Below are 26,166 nucleotides of genomic sequence, written 5' to 3' on the forward strand. Positions count from 1 at the left end.
TAATGTCTATTGTCTGTACAAGTCCCCTCTATAATTTGTAAAGCGCTGCGGAATATGTTGGCGCTATATAAATAAAATTATTATTAAAAATTATCTGCCAGGTGACGACAGGTCTGGGGCACAGTTCCCAGTGACTGCACATCAGACCTGTCACGTGGCCAATGACGCAACGTCAGTAGCGCCTCTAACCCCCTGATGTGAAACGTGCTGGATCAGCCCTTTTACATCTTCCACATGGAAGTTTATGGATTTCTTTTTATCTTACTGGTTAAGTTGTCTTCCCCTTCATCCACGATTTGTTCTGTGTCGCTGTCATCAAATTTAATGTCTTTAAACCAAGATGGCTCAGAATGTCCTTCCACAGAGTTCACTGAATCGCTGTCAGGTGATGGGGTCTCTGAAAACTCCGTGCTCTGAAAGGACAGTACATTCTCTGAAGCCAGAAATTAAACAGTCACGTAAAAGCCTTCCACAAGGGAAGATCCCAGGACAGATTCACCTCAGCTGATCAGTGCCAACACCAACATATCTCCACTGTTACAAGAAGCCAAGAAAAGGTTTTCCAGGCTCAGAACTGTGATGACCTATCCTTAGGAAGAGTATCTGATCAGTGGGGATCCAACGCTCAGCCCCCAAACAGCTACAGTGGCCTGTGAAGGTATTCACACCCTTTGGCACATTTGTTTTGTTACCTCACAACCTGGAATTTCACTTTTTTTTCAGTTTGGATCAGTTCATATACAGAACATGCCTACAACTGTGAACATTTGTGTCTTATTTTTTTATTGTGAAGCAAACAAATAGGACAAAAAAAATGAAAACTTTACTGTGCATAACTATTCACCCCCCCAATAAATGGACAAACACTCCTGATACATTCACAAGAAAAAAAAAAGTGAATTGCTTTAGTTTCTAATGGTCCCTTAAACGCTGAATTACCAGTGCATGAAGAAGCTAGATAAGGGTGTAGATGTGTATATAGTTCCCATGCACAATAGGTACAGGATAATACCTGCGCAGTGCAGGACAAGGACCGTATATAATGAAGGCAGTCACACCAAGCTCTCAGCGCTACGCAGTCAGATCACAGTGCTGAGGTAGCTTACCACCGGCCGGCACAAGGGCTTCTTGCATTTTGGTCTATATTGCACTATGTTATGGCACTGTGGTGGTGCTATACTGAACACTCAGCAGCGTGTACATGTCCAGCTCTCCACATCACTGTGTGTAAATGCTGTAGCTCTCCGTGTCGGCTGAAGTGGTGTCTTTATACCATTTGTACTTTTTGGTGTTGCTCGTCTGTCCATCGTACCTTTAGGATCTAGGTTTTTAGATCTATGTTCTTTGTACCCATAAACACTTCTGTTTTCTAACAATCCCTTTCCTTGGTGATTACTCCAAGTTCCTTCGTGTACATTATATACAGGAGTACCTTTTCCCTCCTGACGCTGTGCTGTGAGGTCATGCTTCCAGCCCAGGTTACTGAGTCTTCTGTGCGGTGCCATTCTTCTGATGAACATTCTATAATGCTGCATACAGCACTGGCTTGTTTAATGGTGTTGTAGCCTCTGTGGCCTTTCAGACAGGTGTGAATATACTGACAGACTCGTGACACTTAGATTACACACAGGTGGACTTCCTTTCACTAAGCTTGGGACTTATGAAGGGAATTGCTTGCAGCAAAAAATTTTAGGGCCTTCATAGCAAAAGGGGTGAATACATATGCACATGCCAATTTTTAATTGAGGCCATAAATGTAATTAATGCCTATATTCTTCTCACATCACCAACTGAGACTATTTAGTGCTGATGCATCACACACAAATCAGATTACAACCTGTGTTTAAATATTTTTGTCACGCAACAACAAAATAGGTAAAAAGCCAAAAGGGGTGAATACTCCTGCAAGCCGCTGCAAACACTCCAACCCATTCTGCGGTACTTACCTGCACAGCACATCATTTCAGTGCCATTCACGTCAATGAAACCCAGCAAAGCCACAACGGTGTAGTCAGAATGTGGGTAAATAGGACGAGCGGATCAGTGGGGGTGAGGAGAGTAAGACCCCCATCACGGCCCAGAAAGGTCACCAATACTGTGAACATGTTAGGCTACTTGCATTTTCAGATCTTCCCTCTTATTGTCTAATGCAAGATATATGGGTATTTTTGTGACTGTCTGATATCGTTGGCAGGTAGTGTTGCTATAATTGCCATTAGATGTTGGCGTGGTTGTAAATCGCTACCTGTAAAGGTCGGTACAAGGCATATTCATCCCGGAAAAGCTGATCATGGTGGGTGACACAGTCCAGCCATCTGCCATCAACAAGGGCTTGTCCAATAGCTATAGCCTGTGCTCTGAAAATCACAAGAAACAAACCAGAGATCAGCATTTAAAAAAAAAATCAATATTGTGTCCCAAAGTAAAAGAGCAAATAATGTAAAAGGAAAAAAGCAGCACCAGACCAACACAGATTATTTGTGAAAGCCACCAGCACCCAAACATCAGCTTCTGTGAATAATTCAAAGAGAGGGGGAATTTCAAAGGCAGGTCCATGTAGCTGAAATGTAGGAAATAAATGAAGGAATTATTTTCAAGGTGGAAAGACAGGTGGCTTGTGTATACTGATCACTAGGAGGGGAAGCAGATACGGTCACATCATAACTGGGAGGATCCAAGAGCAGAACTAGCGGGTTGTAGTCTTTACAGATGGCAGTATCTCCAATCATAGATACACAATTATACTGGTTTTCACTTAGCCATCATTAATTCTCCACTTTCTTGATTATACAGTGGGGGAATGAGTATTTGATACACGGCCAATTTTGCAAGTTTTCCCACCTGCAGAGAATGGAGAGGTCTGTAATTTTTAATGTAGGTACACTTCACCTGTGAGAGACAGGGTCTAAAAATAAAAACAGAAACTCACATTGTATGATTTTTACATAATTATTTAGCATTTTTTTGGCATGAAATAAGTATTTGATACAATAGAAAAACAGAACTTAATATCTGGTACAGAGACCTTTGTTTGTAATTACAGAGGTCAGGCGTTTCCTGTAGCTCTTCCCCAAGTTTGCACACACTGCAGCAGGGATTTTGGCCCACTCCACCATACAGATCTTCTCCAGATCTTTCAGGTTTCGGGGCTGTCACTGGGCAACATTGAGTCTCACTTCCTTCCAAAGATTCTCTATTCAGTTCAGGTCTGGACACAGGCTAGGCCACTTCAGGAGCTTGAAATGCTTCTTACGGAGCCATGCTTTAGTTGCCCTTGCTGCGTGTTTCGGGTCATTGCCATGCTGGAAGACCCAGTCACAACCCATCCTTAATGTTCTTACTGACAGAAGGAGGTTGTTGGCCAAAATCTTGCGATACATGACCCCATCCAGGGTCAGCTCCACAAACCACTATTCATGATGCACAGATACAGCAGAGAAATAAGTATAGTACAATGCCAGATTTCACTTACATCTTACATTACGAGTGATATCTATTGTAAATTCTACAATAGCTCAGAAACCACACAGTATAGTCCTCCAGTATTAGGGGCACGACACAGCGCTCCATACAGAATAAGCCCCACATATTGTTCCATAGAGTATGTAACAGGTCCCATATATTGCGCCATACATTATAATGAGCCTCATATAATGCTCCAAACAGTATAATGAGCCCCATATAATGGCCCATACTGTATAATGCTACCAAATATTGCTCCATACATAATGGGTCCCATATAATGCTCCATACAGTATATAAGCCCCATATAATGCTCCATATATAATGGCCCCCATATGATGCTCCATATATAATGGACCCCATATATGATGCTCCAGTGTATGATGGGTCAATATAAACATCCATATATAATGGTCCCCATATTTTGCTTCAAACAGTAAAAAAAAAAGAAATCCTCACCTCTCCCCGCTGGCTGCTGGTTTGCTCTGAACTCCTTAGTGTCGCAGTCTTCCAGCTCTCTGTACTGTCACTGTTCAGGCAGAGGATGCATAGACGTGACTTCATCGCACACTCACAGTCAGGAGATGTGGAAGACCCCGCAGCGGTGGAACAAGAATAGGTAAGTGTCGCAAAGGCCAGGGCACTGAGCAAGTGTGGGGCCAACTCGCGCGCACCGGCAATGACATAGGCACCGGTGTCCCCGATGGTGAGTGGGCCCCCTCGCTTGCTCAGGACCCTGGCACTTGCCCGGGTGCTGATGCCGTCAATGACCTCATCCATCCTCCCTTCAATACGGTGCAGTCGTCCTGTCCCCTTTGCAGAAAAGCACCCCCAAAGTATGTTTCCCTCACCATGCTTCACAGTTGGGATGGTGTTCTTGGAGTTGTACTCATCCTTCTTCCTCCACACACGGAGCGTGGATAAGATACCAAAAAGTTATATTTTGGTCTCATCTGACCACATGACCCTCTCCCAAGCCTCTAATAGATCATCCAGATTGGCGAACTTCAAACAGACCTAGACATGTGATGGCATGAACAGGTGGACCTTGCGTGCCCTACAGGATTTTGATCCATGACGGTGTAGTGTGTTACTAACGGTAATGTTTGAGAATGTGGTCCCAGCTCTCTTCAGATCATTGCCCAGGTCCTCCCTTACAGTTCTGGGCTGATTTCTGACCTTTCTCAGAATCATCCTTACCCCACGAAGCGAGATCTTGCATGGAACCCAACACCAAGGAAGATTGACAGTCATCTTGTATTTCTTCCATTTTTTAATAATTGTGCCTACAGTTGAGGCCTTCTTACCAAGCTGCTTGCTTATTGTCTTGTAGACCATCCCAGGCTTGTTCAGGTCTGCAATTTTGTCCCTGGTGTCCTCAGACAGCTCTTTGGTCTTGGCCATGGTGGAGAGGTTGGAGTGTGATTGATTGTGTGAGTCTTTTATACAGGTAACAAGTTGAAACAGATGAAATTAATACAGGTAATGAGTGCAGAGTAGGAGGGCTTCTTAAAGAAAAACTAACAGGTCTGTGGGAGACAGAATTCTTGCTGGTTGGTTAGTGATCAAATACTTATTTCGTGCAATAAAATGCAAATTAATTATGTAAAAATCATACAATGATTTTCTGTTTTTTAATTTTTAGACCCTGTCTCTCACCGGTGAAGTGTACCTATGATAAAAATTACAGACCTCTCTTGCAAAATTGGTAGTGTATCAAATACTTATTTTCCCCACTGTATCTATACAGTACATATCAAATAATGTTAGGTTTTGAAGGGTCACAGCAAGTCAATAATTGTACTGTACTAACTGTAGTTCAAGTATATTCCCACAAGGGCAGCAGTATCATGTATTTTATTACTAATATTGGCATTTGTACTAAATTTTGTGATGTACCACGAGGGGGAGAACTTCATTCTTAAATATATCCAAGTTAAGTTCTTTCTCCGACTGGCCGGTCGGTTTCATAATATGGATTATCCTCACTTCCCATAGATGAAAGATGGAACCAACTATGTCCTGCAACTTACAGATTCTTGTCCTTTCCTGCGATCTACACACTCTGTGTACATTGCGTGAGCGAGGGAGAAAGGTTCCTACATGAGATGATCGCCAGCTCGTACCAACTTATGGCCATCAGCCTAGTCATGCCACAGTAAGATGCAGAGAACAAGGGCTGGTACTAACTACACTACTGCCATTGGATAATAGTGGTGGTTCCAGACCCTGACGTGTTTCTCCATTATTGGCCATCTTACTGTGACCCTCCATTGAGGAAATAAGTATATGAAGATGTGGGCATCCAAACACACACGCACACACCCCTGTGAAAAAGTTTTAGGCACATGTGGGAAAAAATGCTGCAAACAATGCTTTCAATAATTGAAATGTAAATAGTTTATTTTTATCAATTAGCAAAATGCAAAGTGAATGAGCAAATTAAGTTTTAAACTAAATCAATTTGGTCTAACCACCTCTTTCCTTCATAACAGCAACAAAGCATCAATTCTTCTAGGTACACTTGTACACAGTTATTAAAGGAACTCAGCAGAGTGGTTGTCCCCAACATCTCAGAGAACTAACCACAGATATTCTGTGGATGTAGGCTTGTACAAATCCTTCTGAATCTTCAAGTAATCCCAGAGAGACGCTATGTTGTTGAAATCAGGGCTCTGTGGGGTAAATCATCACTTCCAGGACGCCTTGTTCTCCTTTACCCTGAATATAGTTTTTATTACATTGCCTGCAGATGTGGGTTTGTTGCCAGGATGCAGAATACATTTCTAAATAGCAATGAGTCCTGGGCGTCATTATGTGCTCCTAATAGAGCTCTGGGCTCAAAATCAAGTCTTTCTGCAATTACATGAAGAGAAACGTTGATATCTGGTACTCACCGTATACCTCATTAACTTTCATTGGGGACACAGAAACCATGGGATAGTCTGCTGTTACAGGGAGGCTGACACTATTAGTACACTGAAATAAAAATGGTTTCCTCCCCACTATACCTTGCTTGAGTTGAAATACATACAAGCTACAGACTTATTACATGTTGCAGGAGTTACATTGCAATGTCAGAAGATGGCGCTGCTGTATCTGTTGATGCTTAACATGTAATATATCTAACGGTTTCTCTTGTTTAAACTGTCACTCTCTAGTATAGCAGCCATCTTAGGATAAGTCTCTTTTTTCTCTCCGTTGATGATTTGTATAATTCCTGTATGTCACAAGGAAACTCAGGTTTGTCCCACAAATGTCTGATTGCTGTTACTTCTACTGAAGGTGAACAATCTGCATCAGGTTAGGGCCCAGACATAGAAGACAGCAGGTCTTGGTGAATACAAGGATTTTTAAGAAAGGTTCAGCTCTTAAATAACCAATTAAGGCACACAAGGGAAAATGGCTGACCGTTCAGAGTTGAAATTTACAGTGGCCAAACTGAATAATGATAACTACCAAATGGAAGTTTGAAGTGGAGATGTTACTCTCCAAAGATGACTTGTGGGAGGTGATGACTACAGAAAGACCACAGGGTAATGATCAGAAATGGTGGAAGGAAAACAGACAAGCAGAGGCTACTATCAGCTTGCTAGTGGAGGATGACCAGCTAATCCACAGGAGATGTGAAGGCGAAAGGAATAATGGAGGCCCTGAATAGGCTGCATGAAAGATTCAGCTTAAACCGCAAACTATTTCTGCTAAGGAAACTGAATAAAAAGCAAAGATACGGACATGTAAGAGCTTATAAATGCAATGCTGGAAGTGACTGCAAAGCCAAGGTCAGCCGGTGAAGATATTCACGACAGCCATGTAGCAGCCAAGATGTTATGTCATTTATTACCAAATTCATACACTGCCCTAATTAATGGAGACATGACCTGAGGTAGACCTGACACTAGAGTTTAAGAACGGACTAATGGATGAATATCAGAGAAGAAAGGAACTTGTGCAGGAGTCTTCAGAGAATGACAGTGAAAAGGTCATAAATAAAAGATCCTACAGTACAGAGACAAGAACGTCTTTCAGATGTAGGAAACATGGACATGTAAAGAAAGATTGTACAGCATGGAAAGCAGAACACCACAAGTTTGTTCTGAAAGGGACTAAACAAAAGCTGAAAGCACAATCTCGGAGCCATGTGCAGACCATGGGAATGGTACAGTGACAAATGATGTCCCAGCCCTGCAACAAGTGATTAACTCAGGAGCTACAAGTCACATGATCAGTGATACAAGTTTCGTTACAGAACTTGACTCAAGCAACAGGGAAACAATTTTTCTTGCAGACGGAAGAAAAAATAAATGCAGAAGGAATAGGACATGGAATCCTAGTCTGTCCTGATGACAGTGGGCAAAACGTAAAGGGTGCTTTGTATGTTCCTGGCATAGAAGGAGGACTGGTATCTGTAAAATGCATGACAGCTAAAGGACTCGCTGTAACATTCAAAGATGATGAATGCATTATCCTGGATAGAAACAAGATAATAACCAATGCTAAAGTGACTGAGCATTGGTATCATTTCAACACAGTGAAGGAACAGACGAACCTGTATACACATGTGCCATAGGTGTGCATCCAGAAAGTATAAAGAAACTGCTCAACAGAAATCTGACACAGGATCTAATAATGCCCACTTGTCCGACCACCATGAGATGTGAAAATGTTGCATCAAATCCAAACCTACAAGGGAAACTCCTAAACATAGGCAGACAAGAGCCCCATTAAAGTGAGTACACCCGGAGGTAACAGTTATATGGTGATTTTCAAAGATGACTATTCACAATACACAGTCCCCTATCTAATAAAGAATAAGAGCGAAGTTTTCAGTAAACTAGAAGATAATGTGAGGTAACAAGTTTCAGAGAAAGCCAATTAGTATTCAAAGTAATGGCGGTGAATACAAAGGACATCAAATAAAGACTATGTAAGACACAACATGAAATAACAGTCCCATACACACCTGAACAGAATGGTGTGGCAGAGAGAAAGGAAAGAACCTTGGCTGAAATGATTAGATATATGCGAACAGATTCCAATCTACCTGAAAAATATTGGGGTGAAGCTGCACTAACAGCCATTTATCTATAGAAGCGACTCTTTTCAAAAATGGTGGAGAAGTCCCCATAAGCACTATGGCATGGTGAAAAAGCAAGTGTGAAATACTTCAGAAGCGCTCCAAACGTCAAAGCAAAGCCACAGAAAGAATCTTTGTAGGATACAATCACAACGGCAAAGGATACAGAATCCTAAATCCTAAAACAGACAGAATTACTCTAAGTAATGAAACAATGATAAACGGTCTGAGGAGCGCAGGAAAGAGACACAGACGAGAGATGGGGTTAAACCACAACATGTTTCAACAGAGGATCCGTCTTCATCAGGTGGATGTTTATTAATGACAAAAGGGATGGGGCATTTAAACGGGAAGCAGTCATTCACAACAGTCAAAACAGCCACATGATATGATCATAGTCACATGTTAAGATGACATCATAAATTATAATCAAAAAGGAGAAAAAAGAAGATAAAAAAAATGTGAATTAACCATGTTTAAAATTTATAAAATATGCTAAAAGCAGTAAAATAAACAGATATAATATGTTAACAGGTTAGTAGACAATATAAAAAGACCACATAGATGAAACGGATAGATAACAAAAGACAAATAGGGTTATCTGGTCACTTTATCAATTGTTAAATTCAGACTTTCAGGGGCAAGCGTACCAAGCTCAAATATCCAAAAGCTTTCTCTATTGATTAGACTGTTGAGGCGATCAGCCACGGCATCAGGTATGTGGTCAATCGATAGTTTCAACGTTTTGGGATTTTTTTGATGCAGTGTTAAAAAATGTTTAGAAAGACTGTGCAGGAGAAAGCCATTTCGGATATTCTGCCGATGCTTGTTCAATTTAGCATGCATCGTATGTATGGAGCAACCTACATATTGCAGGCCCATATTGAATCCACTTGGGTAGATGACCACTGGTGAAGCTAAGGTAACTTGTCACATCTACTTTAAAATGTGTGGTGGTGGAAAACCAGTCTAATTTGTCAACATGTACCAACAGGTCCAGGAACTGGATGGACGTAGTGGAGGTACTAGCTGTAAAGCGGAGGCCCCAGGTATTCAAGTTTAGATTGCAGATGAATTCAAGAGCTCCCTCCTCTGTGCCGGTCCAGATAATGAACAGATCATCTATGAAGCGTCGCTAAAGGGCTATTTTGCCCAGTGCCAGGTCGGACTGCATGATGAAGAGACACTCAAATGCCCCCATGAAAAGATTTGCATAACTGGGGACAAATCTCATCCCTATCGCGCAGCCCTTGACCTGGCGAAAGAAGGAACGTTCAATAGAAACGTAACACACACTTGAAGCATTAGAAGGAAAAAATAATGAAAAGATTACGGAAAAACAATGAGCAAATGGTTGAAATAATGGCAAACCCAAATACACAAGGTGAACAAATACTACCGCACCCAGATACAGAACCAAGACGTTTACTAAGAACAAAACAAAGCTAAACCACCAGTACACGTCTCATATAAAGTGAGCACTACTAGTGCATAGGAACCCACATCATGAGAGGATATATCTTGACTCTCAGAAAGGGAAATCAGTAAATAGATAAAAGGCAGCAGAAACAGAAATTAACTCCTTAATCCCATATGACGATCGCGGCCGGGTGTCAGCTGACTATCGCAGCTGACATCCGGCACTATGTGCCAGGAGCGGTCACAGACCGCTCCTGGCACATTAACCCCCGGGCACACCGCGATCAAAGATGATCGCAGCGTTCCAGCATCGCACAGGGAGGGGGCTCCCTGCGGGCTTCCCTGAGACCCTCGGTACATCGCGATGTGCTCGCGTTGTACCGAGCGCCTCCTCCCTGCAGGCCCCGGATCCAAAATGGCCACGGGGCTACTTCCGGGTCCTGCAGGGAGGTGGCTACAAGCGCCTGCTCAGAGTAGGCGCCTGTAAGCCTGGAGCAGTGCACGTCAGATCGCTGTTCTGACATAGTGCTCTGCAAAGTGTCAGATCAGCGATCTGTCACTATATAGTGATGTCCCCCCCAGGGACAATGTGATAATGTAAAAAAAAAAATATTTAGATGTGTAAAAAAAAAATAATAATAATAATTCCTAAATAAAGAAAAAATAAATATTGTTCCCATAAATAAATTTCTTATCTAAATAAAAAAAAAAAAAACAATAAAAGTACACATATTTAGTATTGCCGTGTCCGTAACGACCCGACCTATAAAACGGTCCTACTAGTTAACCCCTTCAGTGAACATCGTAAAGAAAAAAAAAAAAAAAACGAGGCAAAAAACAACGCTTTATTATCATACCGCCGAACAAAAAGTGAAATAACACGCAATCAAAAAGACGGATATAAATAACCATGATACCGCTGAAAACGTCATCTTGTCCTGCAAAAAACGAGCCGCCATACAGCATCATCAGCGAAAAATTAAAATAGTTGCGATGCAAAAATTATTATTTTTTCTATAAAATAGTTTTTAAAAGCGCCAAAACATAAAAAAAATGATATAAATGAGGTATCGCTGTAATCGTACTAACCCAAAGAATAAAACTGCTTTATCAATTTATCAAAACGCAGAATGGTATAAACACCTCCCCCAAAAGAAATTCACAAATTGCTGGTTTTTGTTCATTCTGCCTCACAAAAATCGGAATAAAAAACGATCTAAAAATGTCACATTCCCAAAAATGGTACCAATAAAAACGTCAACTCGTCCCACAAAAAACAAGACCACACGTGACTCTGTGGACCAAAGTATGGAAAAATTATAGCTCTCAAAATGTGGAGACGCAAAAACTATTTTTGGCAATAAAAAGCGTCTTTTAGTGTGTGACAGCTGCCAATCATAAAAATCCGCTAAAAACCTGCTAAAATAATAAATCAAACCCCCCTTCATCACCCCCTTAGTTAGGGAAAAATAATAAAATGTTAAAAAATTATTTATTTCCATTTTCCCTTTAGGGTTAGAGTTAGGGCTAGGGCTAGGGTTAGAGAAAGGCTTGGGGTTAGGGCTGGGGTTAGGGCTACAGTTAGAGTTGGGGCTAAAGTTAGGGTTAGGGTTGGGGCTAAAGTTAGGGTTAGGGTTGGGGCTAAAGTTAGGGCTACAGTTAGGGTCGGGGCTAAAGTTAGGGTTAGGGTTGGGGCTAAAGTTAGGGATGGGGCAAAAGTCAGGGTTGGGGCAAAAGTCAGAGTTAGGGTTTGTATTACATTTACGGTTGGGATTAGGGTTAGGGGTGTGTTGGAGTTAGGGGTGTGGTTAGGGTTGGGATTAGGGGCATGGTTGGGGTTAGGGGCGTGGTTGGGGTTAGGGGTGTGGTTGGGGTTAGGGGTGTGGTTGGGTTAGTTTCAGTTACAATTGGGGGTTTCCACTGTTTAGGCACATCAGGGCTCTCTAAACGCGACATGACGTCCAATCTCAATTCCAGCCAATTCTGTATTGATAAAGTAAAACAGTGCTCCTTCCCTTCCGAGCTCTCCCGTGCGCCCAAACAGGGGTTTACCCCAACATATGGGGTATCAGCGTACTCAGGACAAATTGGACAACATCTTTTGGGGTCCAATTTCTCTTGTAACCCTTGGGAAAATAAAAATTTGGGGGCCTAAAAAAACATTTTTGTGGGAAAAAAAAATGATTTTTTTATTTTCACGGCTCTGCGTTATAAACTTCTGTGAAGCACTTGGTGGGTCAAAGTGCTCACCACACATCTAAATAAGTTCCTTAGGGGGTCTACTTTCCAAATTGGTGTCACTTGTGGGGGGTTTCAATGTTTAGGCACATCAGGGGCTCTCCAAACGCAACATGGCGTCCCATCTCAATTCCAGTCAATTTTGCATTGAAAAGTCAAATGGCGCTCCTTCCCTTCCGAGCTCTGCCATGCGCCCAAACAGTGGTTTACCCCCACATATGGGGTATCGGCGTACTCAGGACAAATTGTACAACAACTTTTGGGGTCCATTTTCTCCTGTTACCCTTGGTAAAATAAAACAAATTGGAGCTGAAGTAAATTTTTTGTGAAAAAAAGTTAAATGTTCATTATTTTTTTAAACATTTCAAAAATTCCTATGAAACACCTGAAAGGTTAATAAACTTCTTGAATGTGGTTTTGAGCACCTTGAGGGGTGCAGTTTTTAGAATGGTGTCACACTTGGTTATTTTCTATCATATAGACCCCTCAAAATGACTTCAAATGTGATGTGGTCCCTAAAAAAAAATGGTGTTGTAAAAATGAGAAATTGCTGGTCAACTTTTAACCCTCATAACTCCCTAACAAAAAAAAATTTTGGTTCCAAAATTGTGCTGATGTAAGGTAGACATGTGGGAAATGTTACTTATTAAGTATTTTGTGTGACATATCTCTGTGATTTAAGGGCATAAAAATTCAAAGTTGGAAATTGGCAAAATTTACAAAATGTTCGCCAAATTTCCGTTTTTTTCACAAATAAACGCAGGTAATATCAAAGAAATTTTACCACTATCATGAAGCCCAATATGTCACGAGAAAAGAGTGTCAGAATCACTGGGATCTGTTGAAGCGTTCCAGAGTTATAACCTCATAAAGGGACAGTGGTCAGAATTGTAAAAATTGGCCCGGTCATTAAAGTGCAAACCAACCTTGGGGCTTAAGGGGTTAAATCTATATAACTCAAAAACTTGGACATTAAACAAACTGTCCAACTGATGACATGATATATATTTGCAAAGGCACTAACTGCTAAAAGGCACCAAAGGTTTATAAAGAAGTTAGAAATGATTGAATAAGTCTTCACTTTTGAGAAATGGTGTCGAAATAGATGCAACAAGCTACAGACTTATTATACATTGGAGGAGTTACATTGCAGTGTCCATAGATGGCGCAGTTATATCTGTTGATGCTTAATATGTAGTGTATTTAACGGTTTCTCGTCCCCAACTGAAGACCAACAAGGAACATATTTTAAAGCCGAGTACTAAGAACCTACATTTCTCAGTCGCTTCATTGGGGGACACAGAAACCATGGGATGTACTACAGCTGTCCCTGTGGTGGGAAAAATTCTGTTACATTACGTTCTGTTACGTTACGACATAACCACCTGATGCCACTCAAGTGGAAGCTTGAGCTACTGCCACCTGCAGTATCATCCTGAGATAGATAGATAGATAGATAGATAGATAGATAGATAGATAGATAGATAGATAGATAGAGGGCCCTGACGAAGGATAAAATCCGAAACGCGCGTCGGGGTGCGCTATTACGGGACATGGTGACCCAGAAAGGTAGATATCGAGTACCTCCCAATTTATGCACATTGCACTTTTTTATAGGATCTATGTGTTGCTGTGTCATGGAACACTAATTGCAGTATTGCACATTGCACACTTGCACTGCCATGTGGAATTATTATTATTTTTTTTTGCATATTGATACACCTATGAGTTATTTTAATCTACCCTACCTTGTTCATATTTTGCACATTTTTTCAAAAACTTTCACTGGAGGGAAGTACTACTTTTATATATAAACTGGGTCGGCCATTACCACTTATTCATTGAACAATTATATGTATTGCTCCTGAGTCCTGTTGTGCGCACAAATGTTTTGCTTTTATCTTGCCAATTATAATTAATAAAGGCATTTTTTAGATCTACTTTCTGCTTCGTGCTTTTTCTGGTTATCCATATATTGGTTGGGTTTGCTTTCTCATACACACACACATACATACAGCGGGTATGGAAGGTATTCAGACCCCTTTAAATTTTTCACTCTGTTTCATTGCAGCCATTTTGGTAAATTCAAAAAAGTTCATTTTTTTCTCATTAATGTACACTCTGCACCCCATCTTGACTGAAAAAAAACCAAATGTAGTAATTTTTGCAAATTTATTAAAAAAAAACAAACTGAAATATCACATGATCATAAGTATTCAGACCCTTTGCTCAGTATTGAGTAGAAGCACCCTTTTGAGCTAGTACAGTGAGTCTTCTTGGGAATGATGCAACAAGTTTTTCACACATGAATTTGGGGATCCTCTGCCATTTTTCCTTGCAGATCCTCTCCAGTTCCATCAGGTTGGATGGTGAACGTTGGTGGACAGCCACTTTCAGGTCTCTCCAGAGATGCTCAATTGGGTGTAGGTCAGGGCTCTGGCTGGGCCAGTCAAGAATGGTCACAGTTGTTCTGAAGCCACTCCTTTGTTATTTTAGCTGTGTGTTTAGTGTCTTTGTCTTGTTGGAAGGTGAACCTTTGGTCAAGTCTGAGGTCCAGAGCACTCTGGAAGAGGTTTTCATCTAGGATATCTCTGTACTTAGCTGCATTCATGTTTCCTTCAATGGCAACCAGTCGTCTTGTCCCTGCAGCTGAAACATACCCCCAAAGCATGATGCTGCCATCACCATGCTTCACTGTTGGGATTGTATTGGGCAGGTGATGAGCAGTGCCTGTTTTTCTCCACACATACCGCTTAGAATTATCACCAAAAAGGTCTATCTTCATCTCATCTGACCAGAGAATCTTATTTCTCATAGTCTGGGAGTCCTTCATGTGTTTTTTTAGCAAACTCTGCGAGCTTTCATATGTCTTGCACTGAGGAGAGGCTTCTGTCGGGCCACTCTGCCATAAAGGTCCAACTGGTGGAGGGCTGCAGTGTTAGTTGGCTTTGTGGAACTTTCTCCCATCTCCCTACTGCATCTTTGGAGCTCAGACACAGTGATCTTGGGGTTCTTCTTTACCTCTCTCACCAAGGCTCTTGTCCCACAATTGCTCAGTTTGGCTGGATGGCTAGGTCTAGGATGACAGTGACTTAAAGAGTGTCTGAGCAAAGGGTTTGAATACTTATGACCATGTGATATTTCAGTTTTTCTTCCTTAATAAATTTGCTAAAATTTCTACATTCCTGTTTTTTTTCAGTCAAGATGGGGTGCAGAGTGTACATTAATGAGAAAAAAATGAACTTTTTTGAATTTACCAAATGGCTGCAATGAAACAAAGAGTGAAAAATTTAAAGGGTTAAGAACACTTTCCGCACCCACTGTATGTATATGTGTGTGTGTATATATATATATATATATATATATATATATATATATATATATATATATATATATTCACACACATACATACACAGTACAGAGCAAAAGTGTGGACGTACCTTCTCATTTAAAGATTTTTCTGTATTTTCATGACTAAAAAAGTGTGAAACAACTGAAAATATGTCTTGGGCCGGTTTCGAATTTGTAGGAGCTGCGGAGGGCTGCGGACTTCCTCCGTGAAGCCCCGCCCTCGGCCGCACCTCCGCCGCTAGCTCCGCCTACTTCTGCATGCGGCCGACGTACTTATCTTTAACATTAGGTACGCAGGTCGTGCCGCTGTATGCGGATGCTTCCGCATGCGTCGTTTTGACGATGCGGCGACCAGCGTAGAACGCAGCTTGTAGCAATTTTTGTTTCCGCATCGTCAAAACGACACATGCGGAAACATCCGCATACAGCCGCACAACCTGCGTACCTAATGTGAAAGATAGGTACGCAAGCCGCATACAGAAGTAGGCGGAGGTGCAGCCGAGGGCGGGGCTTCACGGAGGAAGTCCGCAGCCCTCCGCAGCTCCTACAAACGCAAATGTGAAACTAGCCTAATATCCTAGGTTCTTCAAAGTAGCCACCTTTTGCTTTGATGACTGCTTTGCACACTCTTGGCATTCTCTTGATGAGCTTCAAGAGGAAGTAACGGGGAATGGTTTTCACTTCTCAGGTGTGCCCTGTCAGGTTTAATAAGTGGGATTTCTTGCCTTATAAATGGGGTTGGGTCCATCAGTTCTGTTGTGCATTAGTCTGGTGGATACACAGCTGATAGTCCTACTGAATAGACTGTTAGAATTTGTATTATGGCAAGAAAAAAGCAGCTAAGTAAAGAAAAACGAGTGGCCATCATTACTTTAAGAAATCAAGGTCAGTCAGTCCAAAAAATTGGGAAAACTTTGAAAGTTTCCCCAAGTGCAGTTGCAAAAACCATCAAGCGCTACAAAGAAACTTTTTTTTTTTTTTTTTTTTTACAGGAGTAGCTGCTTCGTTATCACCAAGTGTTCTGGATCTTGTGGGTCCAGACTCTCAGCTGTTGAAACATGAAGAACATGTGTCATATCTATACAGCTCAGTTTGACACCTATTGATTAAATGAGAGTGACATTGCTTAGCTGATAGTCCCCATATGGGACAAATAGCCTTAGGTTATGTTACTATGTTCATAGCGTACGGTATATGACTTATGTATTGATTTTTTGTGTTTTCATTTTGTTTTTTCATTTTGATCTTGATTCCTTGTGGGGCACGTTTATCCCAATATATAGACATCATTTAGGTTCAATAGTAGGGCTCAGCAGGGTTATTTCCTACTGTTACTATATGTCCCGGTCATTGCTCTAGGTGCCAAACCAGTGTTTTACTCCTTGACCTTCTACAAGGTCTTAGGGTTCTTATTTCCTGATTCTTATGCGGACCGCTGGCTATCTTACCGGCGCGTGCGCATTAGATCAATATGGGCAGAGACGTCTGCCCATCCTTTACACTCTCCTTCTGCGCAGCCGCAGATTGTTCCGTGTCTGTGATCCTTACTTCCGGTTTCCGGCTTCCGGTGCATCACGGCGCACACGCCGGCGTCTGGGGACGACTGCATGTCCTATATAAAGAAGACACTATTGGAGGTGAGCACTTCCCCTGACGAAGTGGTCTGTGTGACCGCGACACGCGTTGGGTTCATCTCCCCCCCCCCCCCCCCCGGGCTTGGCACACCTCTGGCTGCGGCGTCGCCCTCCCTATTCCCAGGTAGTACAGGGTGACTGGGACTCACACTGCTGCATCTGGGGAACCTCTCCTCCTTGGAGTCTTTTATCATCCACCTTCATTAGGAGGTGACATGGGCTGTGCTTCTTTTCTTACACTTTAACATGTGATGGTACGCCAATCTTTGGATATATATATATATTTTTTGTGCATCAGACAGTACTATGGGGGATTATTCATCTATCCTCATTTGAGTTTGATGTTATTTATTTGTGGCTGTGCCTATGTCAAGCATTATATTCCGTTCCCTTGCAGTGTGTCCTAACAGTTATTTATATATAGGATTTTGTGGAACATTTGTCACATTTTCTGTGCCATGTATGCAGCACACACAGTGTTGTCCTGGTCCAGGTGTGGGGGGGGCAGGTGATGTTTGTATTAGGTTTTAACTGTTTTTAATTTTACTTCCAATAAAGTCATTCCTTTTGATAAGTACTTCTGGTGGTGTGCGAATGTTTCTCAGCGGCCTCTTGTTCTGGTTTGTTCTGATGTTGCTTCAGCCGCTTGGGTTCGCACCCCCATTGAGCTTTGAGTAGTATCACAGCACAGAGTGCGCCAGCTGTTTTTGTGATTTTGGTAACAAAGAAACTGGCTCACATGAGGACTGCCCCAGGAAAGGAAGACCACGAGTCACCTCTGCTTCTGAGGATAAGTTTATCCAAGTCACCAGCCTCAGAAATCGCAGGTTAACAGCAGCTCAGATTAGAGACCAGGTCAATGCCACACAGTGTTCTAGCAGCAGACATATCTCTACAACAACTGTTAAGAGGAGACTTTGTGCAGCAGGCCTTCATGGTAAAATAGCTGCTAGGAAACCACTGCTAAGGACAGGCAACAAGCATAAGAGACTTGTTTGAGCTAAAGAACACAAGGAATGGACATTAGACCAGTGGAAATCTGTGCTTTGGTCGGATGAGTCCTAATTTGAGATCTTTGGTTCCAACCACTGTGTCTTTGTGCTACGCAGAAAAGGTGAACGGATGGACTCTACATGCCTGGTTCCCACCATGAAGCATGGAGGAGGAGTTGTGATGGTGTGGGGGTGCTTTGCTGGTGACACTGTTGGGGATTTATTCAAAATTGAAGGCATACAGAACCAGCATGGCTACCACAGCATCTTGCAGCGGCATGCTACTCCATCTGGTTTGCGTTTAGTTGGACCTTCATTTATTTTTCAACAGGACAATGACCCCAAACACACCTCCAGGCTGTGTAAGGGCTATTTGACTAAGAAGGAGAGTGATGGGGTGCTACGCCAGATGACCTGGCCTCCACAGTCACCAGACCTGAACCCAATCGAGATGGTTTGGGGTGAGCTGGACCGCAGAGTGAAGGCAAAAGCGCCAACAAGTGCTAAGCATCTCTGGGAACTCCTTCAAGATTGTTGGAAGACCATTCCCGGTGACTTCCTCTTGAAGCTCATCAAAAGAATGCCAAGAGTGTGCAAAACAGTCATCAAAGCAAAAGATGGCTACTTTGAAGAACCTAGAATATAAGACATTTTCAGTTGTTTCACACTTTTTTTGTTACGTATATTAATTCCACATGTGTTAATTCATAGTCTTGATGCCTTCAGTGTGAATGTACAATTTTCATAGGCATGAAAATACAGAAAAATCTTTAAATGAGAAGGGGTGTCCACACTTTTGCTCTGCACGAAAATAAATATATATATATATATATATATATATATATATATATATATATATATATATATATATATTTTTTTTTTTTTATTTTTTTTTTTTTAATTATTATTATTTTATTTTTTTCTACACCGATGCCCAAGTAGCTGTCTTACAGAGATGAAGGGCCGATGTCTGATGACGAACCGTCCAGGGAGTTGCTACCGCCCACCACCTAATCCTAAAAGGGGGGCTCTGTTCTTTGTTTTATAAACCTAAACTAGAAATAGGCCCAATGCTATCGTATTGGGAGTACGGTGAAATTAACTTCAAAACATAGACGTCACCGCTATTCCCCACGCAGGCGCATTAACAGGTAACAGACGCGTTGTTACTGCGCATGCGTGGGTAGAGCACGCAGTTGTGGTTGTTACTGCGCCTGCGTGGGAATAGTGGAGACGTGGATGTCACTTGGGAAGGCGCAAGTGACACTGCCGCGGAGCCTTATGGGATTCGGGGACAGCGGCCGGAAGTCCCAACTGGCGATTATTTATATAGATAATGGCTATTCGGATTCAGCGAGCGATAGTCAGTTTAGAAGCAGCCTGAACCCTTTTAAGGTCTGTCTGGCTAAAGGCAAAATGAAGGTAAGACAATGTCCTCCTTAAGGTGAAATGCTGAAACTACCTTAGAGAGGAACGGCAAAACTGGTCTCAATTCAATCTTACCCTGATGCAGAACAAGGTAAGGAGTGTGGCAGGAAAAACAGTTACCTCTGAAACCCATCTGATGGAAGTGATGGATTAAGGAAGGCTACTTTATAGAAAAGAAGAGGCACAGGGATCTCTCTTATGGGCTCAATCAGCGAAAACTGAATAGCTTCTAAAACCAGGTAAAGATCCCAGGAATTGATGGGCTGCAGATAAGGAATCCTAAGCATGCACCCCCCCCCTTCCAGAAAAGCAGTTCTCATCCCTCCGAAACAAGATAGCCAGGGCAGAAACCTGACCTGTAAAGAACTTAAGCACCAACACAGACTGCTGCGGATACCGCAAAAATATTGTAAAATTATTAGTAGTTTCACACCAAAAAAGTATGCTTTCCAAGTGCAATGGTAGATGCACCTTTAAGATCATAATTTGAAAAACTGAGTGGCTGTAAATTCTGATGGAAGAACGGACAATTAGAAAAAAAGATCTGGACGGAGTCAATAGAACATTGCCCAGTAGAATGATGATGGCCATATACCAGGAACCCCGAGGCAAGGCTGGTGCCACCAGAATGACCGGAAACCCTCTTACTTTGATGTTCTTGAGAATTCTAGATAGAAGAGGTAGAGGAAGAAAAAGATACAGCAGTGAGAGATGGGACCAAGGGATTGTTTGTGAGTCGACAATAACTGCCTGGGGATCCGCAGTTCCCGGTATCTTGCGACAAACCTCGGCATCTTGTGGATTCGCTTGGATGCCATTACATTGACATCTGATGTGCCCTACCGTTGACAAATGTGACTGAACATCTCCGGGTAAAGAGCCCATTCTCCTGAATCTATCTGCTGATGAATTTTAAAAAAGTGTGACGCCCAATTATCTACTCCAGAATATGAACTGCTGAGAGCTGTGGCATAGTCTGATTAGATCCTGACTGACAGCCCTAGAAGCATTTGTTGCCAATGAAGAAGTGCTGGATGAACAGGCTGTACTCTCAGTCACTAAGTGGGTGAACCAGAGAGCACAATTACACTCTGTTACCCTGAAAGAGATTCCATGTGAAAGACAAACAAGAGACAGTAACACCCAAATATCAACTAAAATAGGTCTGAGGCAGACCTGCCTCCAACTGACACTAGAAAAAAAATATGAGGAAGAGGGATGACAGCAGGCAGAATATAGTCTGTTGGGGAGGAGCGAGGAAGATGGATGATAGGCAGAATATAGTCTGTTGGGGAGGAGTGAGGAAGACGGATGATAGGCAGAATATAGTCTGTTGGGGAGGAGCGAGGAAGACGGATGATAGCAGGCAGAATATAGTCTGTTGGGGAGGAGTGAGGAAGACGGATGATAGGCAGAATATAGTCTGTTGGGGAGGAGTGAGGAAGACGGATGATAGGCAGAATATAGTCTGTTGGGGAGGAGTGAGGAAGACGGATGTTAGCAGGCAGAATATAGTCTGTTGGGGAGGAGCGAGGAAGATGGATGATAGGCAGAATATAGTCTGTTGGGGAGGAGTGAGGAAGACGGATGATAGGCAGAATATAGTCTGTTGGGGAGGAGCGAGGAAGACGGATGATAGCAGGCAGAATATAGTCTGTTGGGGAGGAGTGAGGAAGACGGATGATAGGCAGAATATAGTCTGTTGGGGAGGAGTGAGGAAGACGGATGATAGGCAGAATATAGTCTGTTGGGGAGGAGTGAGGAAGACAGATGTTAGCAGGCAGAATATAGTCTGTTGGGGAGGAGTGAGGAAGACGGATGATAGCAGGCAGAATATAGTCTGTTGGGGAGGAGCGAGGAAGACGGATGATAGGCAGAATATAGTCTGTTGGGGAGGAGTGAGGAAGACGGATGATAGGCAGAATATAGTCTGTTGGGGAGGAGTGAGGAAGACGGATGATAGCAGGCAGAATATAGTCTGTTGGGGAGGAGCGAGGAAGACGGATGATAGCAGGCAGAATATAGTCTGTTGGGGAGGAGCGAGGAAGACGGATGATAGGCAGAATATAGTCTGTTGGGGAGGAGTGAGGAAGACGGATGATAGGCAGAATATAGTCTGTTGGGGAGGAGTGAGGAAGACGGATGATAGCAGGCGGAATATAGTCTGTTGGGGAGGAGCGAGGAAGACGGATGATAGCAGGCAGAATATAGTCTGTTGGGGAGGAGCGAGGAAGACGGATGATAGGCAGAATATAGTCTGTTGGGGAGGAGCGAGGAAGACGGATGATAGCAGGCAGAATATAGTCTGTTGGGGAGGAGCGAGGAAGACGGATGATAGCAGGCAGAATATAGTCTGTTGGGGAGGAGCGAGGAAGACGGATGATAGCAGGCAGAATATAGTCTGTTGGGGAGGAGCGAGGAAGACGGATGATAGGCAGAATATAGTCTGTTGGGGAGGAGTGAGGAAGACGGATGATAGCAGGCAGAATATAGTCTGTTGGGGAGGAGTGAGGAAGACGGATGATAGCAGGCAGAATATAGTCTGTTGGGGAGGAGCGAGGAAGACGGATGATAGCAGGCAGAATATAGTCTGTTGGGGAGGAGCGAGGAAGACGGATGATAGCAGGCAGAATATAGTCTGTTGGGGAGGAGCGAGGAAGACGGATGATAGGCAGAATATAGTCTGTTGGGGAGGAGTGAGGAAGACGGATGATAGCAGGCAGAATATAGTCTGTTGGGGAGGAGTGAGGAAGACGGGGGATAGCAGGCAGAATATAGTCTGTTGGGGAGGAGCGAGGAAGACGGATGATAGCAGGCAGAATATAGTCTATGGGGAGGAGCAAGGAAGACGGATGATAGCAGGCAGAATATAGTCTGTTTGGGAGGAGTGAAGAAGACGGATGATAGCAGGCAGAATATAGTCTGTTTGGGAGGAGTGAGGAAGATGGATGATAGGCAGAATATAGTCTGTTGGGGAGGAGCCAATTTTAATGTAATAATATTGTCTGCCTCCATATGGCAGCAGACTACCCCATGGTTTGTGTCCCCAAATGAAGCAACCAAGCAAGGGGGATTTATATGCACAAGCCTACAGCTACAGAAGATCTGTGGTTAGCTCTTTAAGATGTTTGGAAGAACCTCCCTGCCTAGGTTTGTTAAAAAATTGAGCTTAAGTGTACCTAGGAAAATGATGCTTTGATGCTCTTTTGAAGACAAAGGGTGGTCAAATACTGATGCTCTTTTGTTCACTTAATTTGCATTTTGTTAACTGATAAAAACCAAACCACTAACATGTATCATTTTCAGAGCATCCTTAGTTTACAGCATATTTACACATGGCAAACATTTATGTATATTTTAGACTGTAGCAAAGCCAAATAGGCTAGGGTTAAATCCTAGCACCGGAGGTTGTGGTGCAACTGGCTGTGTTTTCCTAAGGTGAACACCTAGCCTGGTTATATGCAGTCAGCTGGGGAAGCGGAGCAGAGTGGATTGTATTGGAGCTGCAGAGAGAAAGACAAACCAGAATCTCTCAGAGAAGACCCTGCACAGGCCGTGTGCACTAAACTGTAAGTATCACTGAATGCTATGGACAATATCTGATTAGTTTGACCGGACTGGGACTAGCTCGGCCACATACAAGTATGCCAGGGGCTAATTTATGTAGTTAGCACCCTGACAAGGCTTGGGGTTTTTCGTTTATGGTTTTGTTTTTCGGTGCTTTGAAACCAGTGTAAATAAATGTCACATTGTTTTGACACAAGCATCTTTTGTCTGTGTGAACTCTAATGCCTACCTGAGCGTGAATCCCTACAATCCACATAACTATGTCAAACAGATGAAGTATACGACCCACAAAGCACACACGACGGTTCGCTACTTGTCTACTGACCACTGTGCCACATAACTTTTTAATAACATGGTTCTATTAAATTAGCGCCTTTGTCCCAACAGATGTAAATGTGTAAACATATTGCAGAGATACTTTTTCACTTATTAGTCTTAGCTTTGCACACCCTAAAATATCATTTTTGTGGCTTTTTTTTCTGACTCACTGAGGCTGGTTTCACACTTGCGTTTTGATCTGCTAGCGTTTTAAAAAAAAACGCATGTGGTGAAAAAACGCATGAAAACGCATGCAAACGGTGCGTTCTTTAGACGCATGCGTTTTTGCGGCAAAAAAAAAAACGCGGCAAAACACAGCGTTTTCCCGCGTTTACATGCGTTTTTTTCCCGCGTTTGCGTTTTTGAAACGCATGCTGAGAAGTGTGTGACAGCTGCCAATCATCAAAATCAACTAGAAAACACACTATTAATAGAATTAGCTAGGGTTAGGGTTAGGATCCCTAGGGTTAGGGTTAGGGGTAGCTTTTTATTAGAATGTCCTGGTCACCAGGCCACTGATAAGTCACCCCCCACCATCAAGGTGATAAAGGGATCCAAACCCTAACCCTAACCCTAACCCTAACTCTACCCCTAACCCTAAAGATCCAAACCCTAACCCTAACCCTACCCCTACCCATAACCCTTGGGATCCTAACCCTAACCCTAACCATAGGGATCCAAATCCTAACCCTACCCCTACCCCAAACCTTAACCATAACCCTTGGGATCCTAACCCTAACCCTGCCCCTAACCCTAACCATAGGGATCCTAACCCTAACCCTAACCCTAAGGGTTAGGATCCTAACCCTAACCCTAAGGGTTAGGGTTAGGATCCCTAGGGTTAGGGTTAGGATCCCTAGGGTTACTAGGGATCCTAACCTTAGGGTTAGGGTTAGGGTTTGGATCCCTATGGTTAGGGTTAGGGTTTTCTTGTTTTTTTGTGTGTTTAACGCAAACAAACGCATGTGCTTGAAAACGCATGCGTTTACATAGACAGCAATGCATTTTTTTGCCGCAAAAAGACGCCGCTAGAAATTACTACAGGTTGCATTTCTGCAAATGAACGCACGCGTCAAAAAACGCATGCATTGCCAAAAACGCGTCAAAACGCATGCTAAAAAACGCATGCGTTTTTAATGTTACGTATAGGAAAAAAAACGCATGCGTTTTTTTGCGTTTTTTAGCGCTAAAACGCAGCTTACAAAAACGCAAGTGTGAAACCAGCCTGACCGTGTATAATCTCTATAATATTGTTCTGACCATAGCACAATTCAGTTCAAATGTGATCTCCTTTCCGGCTTAAGACTGTAGTATAACACGTAGAATTGTACCTAGTGGTGACGTGTCCGTTTCTAATCAGCCAGTTGACCAGCTCCTTGCCCACAATGCAGTTAGGGTGTGTACGCAGCCAGTACCGGTGATCCTGAAATTCCATGCCACTACTGTGGTGACAGATCTTCTTCCACAGGTCCTTCAGCTGCACAGAATCCTTACACAATAAAACAAAGGTATGAACAATTGGGACATTATGCATTAGGTTTTTAGTCACAATAACATCCTATTCTTAATGAGCTAAAACAACCCTTGTGTTTTGGTTGGGGAGAAGAGACTTTTAGACAGCTTTTAGACTCCAGGACGCGGCCCTTTTTCGTTTTTGCGTTCTCGTTTTTCGCTCCCCTCCTTCCCAGAGGCATAACTTTTTTATTTTTCTGTCAGTATGGTCATGTGAGGGCTTATTTTTTGCGAGACGAGTGGTACTTTTGAACAACACCATTGGTTTTACCATGTCTTGTACTAGAAAACGGGAAAAAAATTCCAAGTGTGGTGAAATTGCAAAAAAAGTGCAATCCCACACTTGTTTTTTGTTTGCCTTTTTTTCTATCTTCACTAAATGCTAAAACTGACCTGATATGTTTTTCCACGTCATTACGAGTTCATAGACACCAAACATGTCTAGGTTTTTTTTTTATTTAAGTGGTGAAAAAAATTCAAAACTTTGCTTAAAAAAAAAAAAAAAATGCGCCATATTCCAATACCCGTAGCGTCTCCATTTTTCGTGATCTGGGGTCGGGTGAGGGCTTATTTTTTGCGTGCCGAGCTGACGTTTTTAGTGATACCACGTTTGTGCAGATACGTTCTTTTGATCGCCTGTTATTGCATTTTAATGCAATGTCGCGGCGACCAAAAAAACAATTCTGGCGTTTCAAATTTTTTATCGCTACGCTATTTAGCGATCAGGTTAATGCTTTTTTTTTTTATTGATAGATCGGGCGATTCTGAACGAGGCGATACCAAATATGTGTAGGTTTGATTTTTTTGTTTGTTTTATTTAGGATGGGGCGAAAGGGGGGTGATTTAAACTTTAATATTTTTTTGGTTTCATATTTTTAAAAACATTTTTTTTAAAGGGAACCTGTCACCTGAATTTGGCGGGACCAGTTTTGGGTCATATGGGCGGGGTTTTCGGGTGTTTGATTCACCCTTTCCTTACCCGCTGGCTGCATGCTGGCCGCAATATTGGATTGAAGTTCATGCTGTGTCCTCTGTAGTACACACCTGCACAACACAATATTGCCTTGTGCTGGCGTGTACTCCGGAGGACAGGGAATGAACTTCAATCCAATATTGCAGCCAGCATGCAGCCAGCGGGTAAGGAAAGGGTGAATCAAACACCCGAAAA

General features: G+C 42.5%; 1 protein-coding gene across 3 annotated transcripts in view; it reads right to left on the reverse strand.

Annotated features, from left to right (window-relative positions):
- PIKFYVE (phosphoinositide kinase, FYVE-type zinc finger containing) overlaps positions 1 to 26,166 on the reverse strand; it is a 450,712-nt gene that overhangs the window by 327,059 nt on the left and 97,487 nt on the right. For all 3 annotated transcript variants that reach the window (XM_077275690.1, XM_077275691.1, XM_077275692.1), the window contains 3 exons: positions 24,818 to 24,975; positions 2,246 to 2,357; positions 266 to 413 (listed from right to left, as the gene is read on the reverse strand). In XM_077275690.1, coding sequence (XP_077131805.1) covers positions 266 to 413; positions 2,246 to 2,357; positions 24,818 to 24,975 — 418 coding nt within the window. The remainder of the gene's footprint in view (positions 1 to 265; positions 414 to 2,245; positions 2,358 to 24,817; positions 24,976 to 26,166) is intronic.

This window comes from Ranitomeya variabilis, chromosome 7, assembly GCF_051348905.1.
Source record: "Ranitomeya variabilis isolate aRanVar5 chromosome 7, aRanVar5.hap1, whole genome shotgun sequence".
NCBI lineage: Eukaryota > Metazoa > Chordata > Amphibia > Anura > Dendrobatidae > Ranitomeya > Ranitomeya variabilis.